This window comes from Austrofundulus limnaeus, unplaced genomic scaffold (assembly GCF_001266775.1).
Source record: "Austrofundulus limnaeus strain Quisiro unplaced genomic scaffold, Austrofundulus_limnaeus-1.0 Scaffold0, whole genome shotgun sequence".
Classification (NCBI taxonomy): Eukaryota; Metazoa; Chordata; class Actinopteri; order Cyprinodontiformes; family Rivulidae; genus Austrofundulus; species Austrofundulus limnaeus.
This window is the reverse complement of record NW_013952402.1, coordinates 2,138,822-2,149,791: the sequence shown is the minus strand read 5'-3', so window position 1 is coordinate 2,149,791 and position 10,970 is coordinate 2,138,822. Positions and strand designations below refer to the sequence as shown.

The 10,970-nt window shown below is 37.8% G+C and overlaps 1 protein-coding gene across 1 annotated transcript in view; it reads left to right on the top strand.

Moving 5' to 3' along the window:
* Positions 1-10,970, top strand: part of LOC106518994 (collagen alpha-1(XIX) chain) — a gene marked incomplete at both ends in the record, with an annotated part of 138,916 nt that overhangs the window by 104,730 nt on the left and 23,216 nt on the right. Inside the window, 9 exon segments of the mRNA XM_014010492.1 lie at positions 753-794; positions 4,167-4,235; positions 4,622-4,657; positions 4,814-4,867; positions 5,079-5,132; positions 5,826-5,867; positions 8,761-8,865; positions 10,219-10,272; positions 10,732-10,785. Of these exon segments, the coding sequence (XP_013865946.1) occupies positions 753-794; positions 4,167-4,235; positions 4,622-4,657; positions 4,814-4,867; positions 5,079-5,132; positions 5,826-5,867; positions 8,761-8,865; positions 10,219-10,272; positions 10,732-10,785 (510 nt within the window).

Sequence of the window (10,970 nt, the reverse complement as noted above, 5' to 3'; positions counted from 1 at the left end):
AGTCTCTTGGAGGAGAGACGAAACGTTTCACTAAAGAAGAACCCATCCAGAGGACCTACTTATTTTTTCTTTTCATTTATTAACCCCCCTGTTTCATTGGTTGGTTTATTATTTTCATAGAWAAGCAATCGTTCTTTTCTCATAAAATAACACGTTTTATTCTAATACTTTGCAGAAGCATATTATCTGTCGAAGCAAGTGTTTCTTTTTTTTCAAAAACAAAAACACCATCATTGAAGTGTCTCAAACACTGCACTCTAAAAACTTTTTGGTTTGATGTTTGAGTGCACATTCCTCGCCGATGCGCCGCAGAACTGCTGCGTTAGTCCAAATCCACCTTCAGCAAAACTCATTTACATTGTGCAATGTAGGACTTGTCACACTAATACATGCTGACCACAGAAATCAATGTCTCATCTGGATGGCACAGTAAATAATGCTTACACGAGCCTCAGCCGCAATCAACGTTTGCTTCTCGGCATTGGGGCGTTATTACTGTGCCTCTGCACATTGGAACTAATAAAACGGTGCTGAACATGAACTGGTAATGAATTTCTGCGTGCAGACTGTTTACGCTGAACCTCGAAGAGCTTGTACAGTGCTGAGAGTCTTGTTTCAATTAAAGCTCTTTAATTTGCTGGGGTTGTGGGGTGGGGGCTGCAGCTCGGTCGCCAGTGAGGATTGCTGATGAAAGCTGAGCAAATTCTAACYTTGATGTCTTTTTCTCTCTCTCTTTCTCTGTTGTTTTGTAGGGCGATGGGTTGTCACAAGCTAGAGGGTCTCGTGGTCCGAAGGTAAGAACCGATGCAGAAGGAAAGTGGAAATGTTTTCATGTGTTCTGTCAAAAGTGTAACTCTGGAGTCAGGCCTGATTCTCATAAATGGAGATAATAGCAGATCCCATCAGGCAAATATTAACGTCAAAAACTCCCCTTCACTTGTTTCCCCCATGCTACTCCAGTTAGACAAGCTAAACCTTTTGTTCTCCAAAACAAGTCTTCTTTTTACATCATATATTTCTTGTATTTAGCTGCAGTATACTAATAGAGAACATTAATCATGGTGACAACTTTTTAGTTCTGAAAAAACTAAAAAGAATTTGCTGAAAATGGTGACTTTTTTTGTCTTCAACGACGAACAGCAAAGATAAAGAAGCGGAATTTCTTTGCTCTGAAATACAGAAGTGACACTTCTTTTCCTGCAAACGAGATATTTTTCAAACCTAATGGTCTGAAACCTGAATGGTACGGTTTTGTTTTGCCAGAGTTTTTAAGTTAAGGCACTCAAAAATATGCTCTTCAGCAAGCAAAGAAAAATAAAAAGTATATGTTGCATTTATTATGGAAGATTACAAAGCAAAATCTGTGGGGAACTCTTGAAACTTTAGCCAAAGAATTTACAATAAAGTTATAAAGAATATTGAAGGAATACTGTCAAAAACAATCACTTTTTTTCAGAATTATACATCAGTTTCAAACTTTAACATTCTCATTTTTAGCACTCCTCTCCTCTGCAATTTATATTTATTCATTTGTTTATTTTTGTCATGGTCTATTTAATCAGGTTCAAACCTCATCTTTCCAGGATTTGCCTTCTTTACTGAGTGAGCTGAGGATTATTATCTCYTTCAAACTTCAGCTTCTAGTTCAGCTTTAACTTTCAGACAGATGGCCTCATATTGCCTTCAGAGACTATTAAAAAGATAATAATTTAAGGGTAAATCAGTCACAACCACGTGCCATTTTTCCTGTACCATTTCCTTGCTTTAGTAACAAGTCTTTTGCACAAAATGACAACATGATAATAATTGATTACTAATGARTGTGACAAACATATTGATAAAGTATTTTGGAGGAGTGTGATCGAAATGGGAGAAAAATAGGGGAAAACTGTACACCTTTATCATTTGTTACAGGTCGGCACTACTGATTTTTAAAAAACAAGTCACAATCACAAAGTTCTGATGGATCACGTCTTTGAGGATGTGGCCACAGCAGCTTTGATGTATCCACATCATTTTCCTGGAAACAGACATTAGTCTTGCAAGCCAAGAAAAGTAAAAGACTAAATAATGAAAATAAATAAATAAATAAAAAGGAACTGTTGCATGAACTCTGCAGTTCATATGAGAAACATTACCTGTGACTGAAGGCAAAAGATACAAATTTTATTTGATATTCAAATAATTTTGAAATATTTTTAAAGCAGTGTATAATTGTTACATATTACAGTTACATATTATTTGGTACCACTTTACAATAAGGCTCTCCTTATAGATGTCTTATAAATAGTTTATAGATTATTAATTAATCTGTAAACACTTAATAAATCATGATTAAATGTTTATTWAGCATTTATTGAAAACAAGAAAGAGACAAAACTGTCCGATTTCTTGCCAAATAGTGAGCCAAATCCGTTTATGTACATATTACATCTAAAGTGCTATATTAAACATTCCAGACTATTACTACCTTGTAAGCACAATAATGATTTGGAAACACATACTTTACATATATTATTTTACTGTATTACRACATTACAGATATCCACAAAGGGAGACTTATTGTAAAGTGTAAAACACACTATGACCAATAATATAATGTCATAAAGGGGCCCTATAAATTATTATTATTATTTTCATTTTTTTTTTTATTTAACCAGGTAAAACCCCATTGAGATTGAGATCTCATTTGCAGGAAGGACCTGGGCAGAATCTGCAACACACAACAACCTGGTTACACAATAGTATAATGTTTTACACTTTACAATAAGGTTCCCTTTGATAATTGTGGATTTGCATAATGTAAAGTAAGTAAGTAAGTAAAGTAAAGTAAAGTTTTATTTATATAGCACCTTTCACAGAAATAAATTCACAAGGTACTGTACATTCAGGGAAGGGGGAGGGGCAGTTAAGAAACACCCATTCAAGAAGACATACAAGACAAACATGGGGGAACAGGTGAAACTGGTCATGCAGCAAACACAGTTGCGCTACATTTAACAACAGAAAAACTAAAAACCACACAAGGGAAGATGAGGGGGAAAAAACTACAGTATGTAGTAATACAGTACAAAATTATATGCAAACCATGTGTTTCCAATACATTACTGTACTTACAATACTATCTATAAACTATTTATAAGCCATCTATAAGGGGAGTCTTACTGTAAAGGGGTACCAATTATTTTGTACATATTTAAGTGACACTAGACTTGACCAAACATAACAGAAAATGTTCGTTTGTTGATACTAAAGATGAAAAGACTAAAAAAAATAATTTAAAAACTAATGATTCAAATTACATCCATATGAAAGTTTGCTTGTCTAAACATTTTGAAAAGTTGAACAACTTCAATGAAATGTCCTGTACTTGTTTTTTTTCTACAGTTAAGCAGGAGGTGTTGCTTCTCAAGAACACTGAAGGTGTTATCTTAGCAATAAGCACYATATACACTCACATACTGTATGTATGTGCTTTATTTCACAGTTTAAAAGACACTTCAGCTTCTTTTGATGAGTCTCCTTTGTTATCAATCAAGAGTTATCATGAGAATATGGATGAGTTCAAGTATAATTGATGATAATGAAAAGGCTTAGCGTTCCAGAAATACATGTCACCCAGCTTTATGCTGTAGTTTTAAACTAAAATCATCTTATGTTAGAAAATGAAGAAGTTGTAGATTTTTTTGGACAAACCTCAAATTAATAAAGCGCAAGAGATGTCATATTCAAATTATGAGTTGTAAATGACTCGACGACTACCAAGAGAAATGTTTGCGTGATTTCTGTAAAACTGACTGAATTGTAGGCATTTTTGTCCTAATGTTGATTAGCTAAGACGGCCATCTTGAATTAGATTGACCCTAACCATTATTGAGATGTAGGAGTTCATCCAGTGAATACTTCTGGAGAGTTTCAATAAAATTTGTGAAGTATTTTATGAGTTATTGCTAATAGGCAGACCCATGAACACACATACACACACAGAAACACAATTGTTTGCCTTTTGGTGGTGGGTGATAATTAAAATGTGTCTGGCCCGGGCTCTACCTTTAAAGTCACTAAAATACAAAAGATGAAAGGAAAAGAGCTCTGTTCGAGTTAATGATCCTGCTGTGCRGCCGCTCCCCCATCCTCTGGATTCACCTTCCCCTGTTGTTTGTRAGGGCGAGCGAGGCATACCGGGTTTACCAGGAGACCACGGAGAAAAGGGAGAACCTGGGGAGAGCATCATTGTGAGTACGATGTTGTATCGATCTGTCATTCCATCATTCATTATTTACTCCACACCAGGAAGTTTTTTACATTCTCGTGTTTGTCGCAGACACTAAAAGCACATAAAGGTGCGGTGATCATTAAACACATCTATAGGAAAAACCACTGCTTATTACCGCGAGGAGTCGTTGCGTTGCATCCTGGTCTCATTATAAAGCGATGGTTTCTTTCTGCGATACCTTAAACCCATTTGACTGAGCGAGCGCATGTTCATTTTTCGGAAAAAAAAAACAGGATAGCTCGTGACAAGGAATCAATAGAGCAAAAGGTGCCTAACACAATTACTGCACTGGGTCTMGGTGCTCGAGGGGAGATGGTGTTAACAAGATGTGTGATGTGTTTGTAGGGCCCCGCGGGACCCCCGGGGAAACCAGGAACCGAGGTCTGTGGAGAAAACATTCCAATTCACAACGCAGGAACTACACGTTCACGTTGATTTCCAAAACATGTTGCTGTCGTTTGTTGTTGTGGCCAGTTACATTACAAATACACCCTTCTATACGGCGAGACCAGTTAAAAATTCATTGGTTTTCTTCAGGGCCCTCGTGGATCCCAAGGCTTTCCTGGACTTTCTGGACCACCAGGAAGAGAGGTAAGTGGGTTCAGTTCATCACTTTGCTTTTTCTCCCACACCTACATCTGCAGACAAAAGATGACTAAAAGCATAAAGTTGGAATGTGTCCAGTGCTTCTGGACACAGATTCCCACCGACTGAGACGGCTCTGAAAAGTTACAGCCTCACATGTCTGCATGATATTACAGCCAGGGAGGCTGRTAACTCCGTTCTTTTGTCTCAATTTAAGGGCTCCCCTGGTAGACCAGGTCCGCCGGGCCCAGCTGGACCTCCAGGTGAACCAGTAAGTAAGAAAATCTCATTTGTGCTCGGTGCAGTTCAGCATCACTGATCAGCCGTGAGACCATCACCGTACGGGCAGCGCAGAGCTCCGAGTTTGGGGATAATTAAGCAGCCAGTCCTGTTCTTCACTAACCAGCGTCACTTTTAGGAAAATGTTGGAACAAAACTGTCGTTAGCGCACGATTTCACATCTTTCTTGTTTTTTTGTGCGTTTCGAATGAGCTATATTTGCTCTGTTTCTGATAGCTGCGGTGTGAGCACCAAATGGGCTCTGCAGCGTTGACATCACAGGCTTGTCATGATCACATGCCTACATTTATGTTAGCTAAAAATATATGATAGACATTTATTTTTAATTAATGTTTTAGTGGGGGAAACATGAAAAGCATTGGCTTTAACTTCTTTTGTCTTAGTTGTGAGTGCCGAGCGTGTTCAATGTATCAGAATGCCATCTCCCAGCATCAACGTTTTTAAAGGTTTTTATCAAGTCCTACAAAGAATAAAAAAATACTGAACTGTAAGTTTAAATATATATACAAGCATTACTTATTTGTGTTTTAATGATCTTTGTATTGTTTTTGAAAGATCTAAGATGCAGGAGCACAAAACAGTTGAAATCTCTTCCAAAATCATGAAAATTCACCTCTAAAAGAAACATTTTTTCTTTCTTTTTTTTTGTTGTTTTTCTTGACAGACTGCCTTGCCTATTGTTGGAGACATGGGTGCTTTACTCAAGGTATTTCATTTTCATTGTGCACAATAATTGCAGSCTTTCCAGAGAAATGACTTGTAAAAAGGGTGTCGAGTTAGTATTTAAAAAAGATCAGCGTTTGTTGATTTGAACCTATTTTATTCTAATAATGGGTGCGATCAGTTAAGGCAGATACTGCAGGTCTGTGAGTGCCTCCATCAGGATGAGTGGAGAAATGCTGCCTGTCCAGAAAGTTACGACATACAGTATATCCAGAACACAGATTCAGCACAGGTTAATAAAGCCTCTAAGTGAAGGCACTGCAGTTAGTMGGATTTTAAAAAGACATTTGCAGTCATTTAAAGATGATGTGGTGAGAGATCCAGTCTTCTTCCCACCATTAGAAAATTTAGTTTAACTCATTTTTAAAGCGCCTTATTCCATTCACCATGATTTTTTACATACAGCTGCACACAAAGATGTGCAAGTTTTGCAGACTTTGGATGTTAGCGATGTAAAATAACCACACTGATAATAAGCAAGGCATGCATTTTCACAAAACTAACCAAACATTTAAAATTTGCATCTGGAAAATAAAAAAACTTAATGACTGCGTTCAATAAAATAGAACTCTTTGCATACTAACATCGCAATTATTCCAAAATATAAAAAAACTGACATTAAAAGCCTTGGAGAATAACTCTCACTTAACTGTTATTAGCTTGTTTTGCAGATTTCCTCATTATTTCAGTCATTAATCTGTCAACTGAGACTTTCGGTTAGATAAAGCCAGATGTGATTTGTTTTTTCTTCCTCAACCCTTGTCCTTCAGTGTCAACTTTTTAAAGCTTTAAGTGTTACAAGAATAAAACACTTCCATACAGCTTTCATCGTGTTAATAGACTGGTGCTCTAATCAGGGTTTTGGACTGATTGTTGACACAAAACAACAAAACCTTTTGAACTGAAGCTTCATTTGGAAGACAGTAATAACTTGAAACAGAGGCAGATCTAGGATTTTTTTTCGAGCGGCCATCAAGGGGCCACAATATTTATAGAGGAGCCAAGTATTTTGTTTTAACCTCCTTACACACAAATCCCCCAGTTTTTGTAAGACGTAAACCTTTAACCAATCACACATGTTCAAATACTTGCAATGTAATTTTAAAAAGCTTGCACAGTAAGTTCTCCTTACCAATTGTACGTGCATTTTACTGTAAAATACTCTCAAACACACAGCATGTGAGAAAATCCAATAACTCTTAGTTACTATACCATTGCTAGGTTGCTTATGACGTAGTATCGATGACATGAAATGCAGATGGGGAGCAGGAAGTAAATGCAGSCCCGTTTCCTGCTGCTGATTCAGCATCAAAATGCCTAAACTCTCTCATACGYTTGTTGCAACCGCTCTAATCAGGAGAAAGATAGGTTTTGTTCGTGTTCCAAAAGTAGTGTCACAAGGGAGTTAACCTACAGAAAAAAATAAAGATGACAAAAGTGGATCAACAATCCACGGCTTAAAACAGGAGGTGCGGAAACTTGCAGTACGAGTTTGCAGCGACCACTTTTTAACAGGTAAGGATCGTATCGTTTAAATCGTATTTTCAGATATTTTATTGGATTTGGGTTTACAGAAGCTAAATAAATTATTTACAAGTAGATCCAAGCACATAGAAATAACAGAGATTAACTTGTTGTTAAATGGTAATATGGCTTCAGTAAATTACTTAAATATCACAACTTACTACTCACCTGAGTAAAAACAAGTCAACYGCCATTTAAAGCTTCTTTGGATCCTAAATGGTTGACCCAGCCTGAAGCAAAAATAAATTATGCTTTGAGGCTTTTGGAAAGCTTTCATCTGGCTCATTGTAATATACGAGGTTTGCACCAGAACGTTTATGTCAGTCGTCTGGACACTGAGTGAATCCTCCAGATTATATAACAAGGCTTTTTTATAAAGATAATAGGGATCATATCCTAAATGTACACATATTTTATTCGCAATATCTCATCCGCGCTAGCCCATTTAGGGCTGTGATCCAGCGAATCAGTTCCTGCCCCCATCTGAGCTTCACACGTCATTCGGGTCACGTGACCACAACCCAGCAATACCAACTTTATAAAGCACTTAAACGACCATGGGACCAAAGTGCTCTACAGTCAATAAAACACAACAGCAGTCACAGTGTATGATAAAAGCCTAAACAGAAGATTAAAACTATATAATCAAAACAAATTAAAATAATCTCAGTTGAGGGAATTTTTCTGCAGGTTTGTTAAAAGCCTAAAAACAGAAGAAGACTTCTGTAAGCTTGATTCATGACCGACTTTCCTGTTTGACTCATTAGCACCACTAGTGTTTGGACATGGAACTGCATCCATCTTCATCGTCACTCTGTGGCAAAGGACAGATGAATGACAGGACAGGGGCACTTCAGGAGGCCAATCAGATTTCAGCTAGGGCCAATGCAGCTGTGGCCCCGCCCGTAAAACCACCCCTGACTTGATAAAARAACATTTCCCTTTGATCTAAAAAGATTAGAACTAGAATGTTTTTTTCAGTTCGATTATAGATGATGTGTTTTTATGTTATAAAGTATTTTTTGGTCGCCCAGCCCACTTCCAACTTGTCGGAGCACCCAGTTGCTTTCTGGGAGCCCTGCTTCAGGGACAGTGATACTAATCTAAATGCCACAATCGATGACTTTGACAAAGTTCACCTCCCGCCTACACGGGAGGCAGTCCGTGTGGGTTCACGTTATTTCTGCTCAGCAGACACTTAGGGAACWTTTTGTGTCAGTTTAGGTATTGTCTCCCACCCAGGGGAGGTGACAGAATATGKGGTGAAAATACAGTGTGCCAGCTCAGCGTGATGAAATCTTATCTGTGCCACCSGTTTTTTATTTTGCCTCTTGCTTCGCCCGTGCTGCCAGAACGCCTGCGGTGTGTGCCAGACAAGAGTTCCCGGGCTGCCCGGGCAGAAGGGAGAGAAGGGGCCCCCTGGAGCGCAAGGACTAGAAGGCTCGGTGGGAGAGAAGGTACTTCCAGTTCAGACTTTTTTAAATATGTTTTCCAATAAATTTGAGCCTTTTGGGCTCAGTGTAGTGTAAGCTTAGGCACCTTTGCTCATAACATCTGTTTCTGCAAAAGTTAAAGTTAGAGTAATTTGTTCCTAACTTTTTTTTTGCAAATATATTACGCTATTTTGTTTTTCAGAAATAAAGGTAAAACGGCACCTTGCAAAAGTCTGGACACCTCAGATCTTAACACTTTCTGATATATCAGAACACAGCTTGTGAGTGTTTTTCTCCTAGCTGGTAGTATACCTAAAGAATGGGGAAAGTCACCAAAAAAACTTTGTAAAAACTTGCACATGTTGCTTCTGCAGTTCAGCTGCCATGGATGTTTTTTTTTACAAACTATCCAGTATTTTCAAAATTCAAATTTTTGACACTAACGGAGCACAAGAAGGCTGTGAGAAGAAACACCACTTTCTCTGCAGTTGTGCTTAAAAAGTTGAAGCTGACTAAAACAGACGTCAGACTGAGAAAATCCTTGTTTGCAGCATGAAACCAGAGTAGTTGACTCTAAAAGACCCCAAGAAGATTTTGCAGGCTTAAGTGCTGATGCACCTAAACTAATATGCTCTTTAAGGCAAAAGTCCTCAGTGGATAAATGTTCTGCATCTTCATGATGAAAGTTTAGCTTCGAAGGATTGTGTGGAGTATTTGAGAAGTTCTGACTGCTGATGGAACTTACACCAGGGCTATTCAACTGGCGGCCCGCGGGCCACATCCGGCCCACGAGTGTCCAAAGTTCGGCCCACCAATTGGTTCGTCAGAGACGTCAAAATAATATTTGTGTTAAATATGAGGCGGAACGTGTTCTTTTTGTTTTTGATATTGTTTAATTGTCATAGGGTTCTGTATGTTGTATTCATGATTAAATGAAGTAAAATAAACTATTTCAAAGGTAACAGCTCTTTGTAGTACTTGGTTTATTTACATAACAATTTTAATTGCTGGATGTTTGGCCCCTGGGCTGTTGACCTGCAGTAACTGTGGTCCCCAGAGCAATTTAGCTGAATAGCCCTGACTTACATTAACCATCGCTAACAAGGGTGTAGCAATAAATGAATAAATAAATATTCTGCAAACATCTAACATTACCTTGATATGTTATTTTCACCCTAATGACCGTATTATTACCATAATATTACTGAATAGTTGTGCCATTAATAAATGTATTCCCCCTTTATTACCATGTTGTTACCTGTGTGCATTGTCTTCTTATTGCTTGGTAGTTAATATTGGCAAATATGTGATGTCTAACTAAAGATATCAAACCTTTTGCATGCCACTTAGATTAATCTTTATTTGTGTTTTAAACAGGGAGATCCAGGTGTGAGAGGTCCGACGGGTAACCCCGGGAAAGAAGGTCCTAAGGTAGGCGAGGGAAAGGCGCTCTTAAAGAACGCCAGTAAATAATTCAACAGAAATGCCACAAATTGAATAATTTAATTTTTCAGCAAGTCAAGAAGCTCTAAAATAAAACACCTCATCCTAACAACGTCTTTGTTGTGTGTTTTACCTCCTAACAAAGTTGTATATTGACAAATGCTTTCAATAAATTTCTTCTTGCATCATCGCCCGTAGCTCAGAGTAGCTGTTTTCATATTCAAACATTATGAACACTAGGTGCTCTCTGCAGAAGTTGTTGCTATGGATACAGCCTTGCACCACAGCAAAACAGGCTCAGCGATTTCAGGTTGTGTGCTGGAAAAAGACTTTTTTTTTAAGTTTACATCCATCAGCCTTTTAGTTTGAGGCTCTTTTTTTTTCATGGTCGGTGAGGAAAAAAAAACACTCACTTTTCTCTAACTCATTGGTTCTGCTCTCCTGCAGGGAGTAAAAGGAGAAAGAGGCTTCCCGGGACCTGATGGAGATAAAGGTGACGAGGTGAGTGAGGGGGGAAAAAAAGTTGAATCCAAAACAAATTCATCAAACCATCTGGAAGTGACTGTGACACTAAAAGTTAGGCTTTTCAAAATAATGTAAATGTAGTCTAATTTTGACCTCTTTAAAGCAAGTTTGCTATATTTTATTTATTTATTTATTTAAGAAATGATAGCTAGCTAGCTATC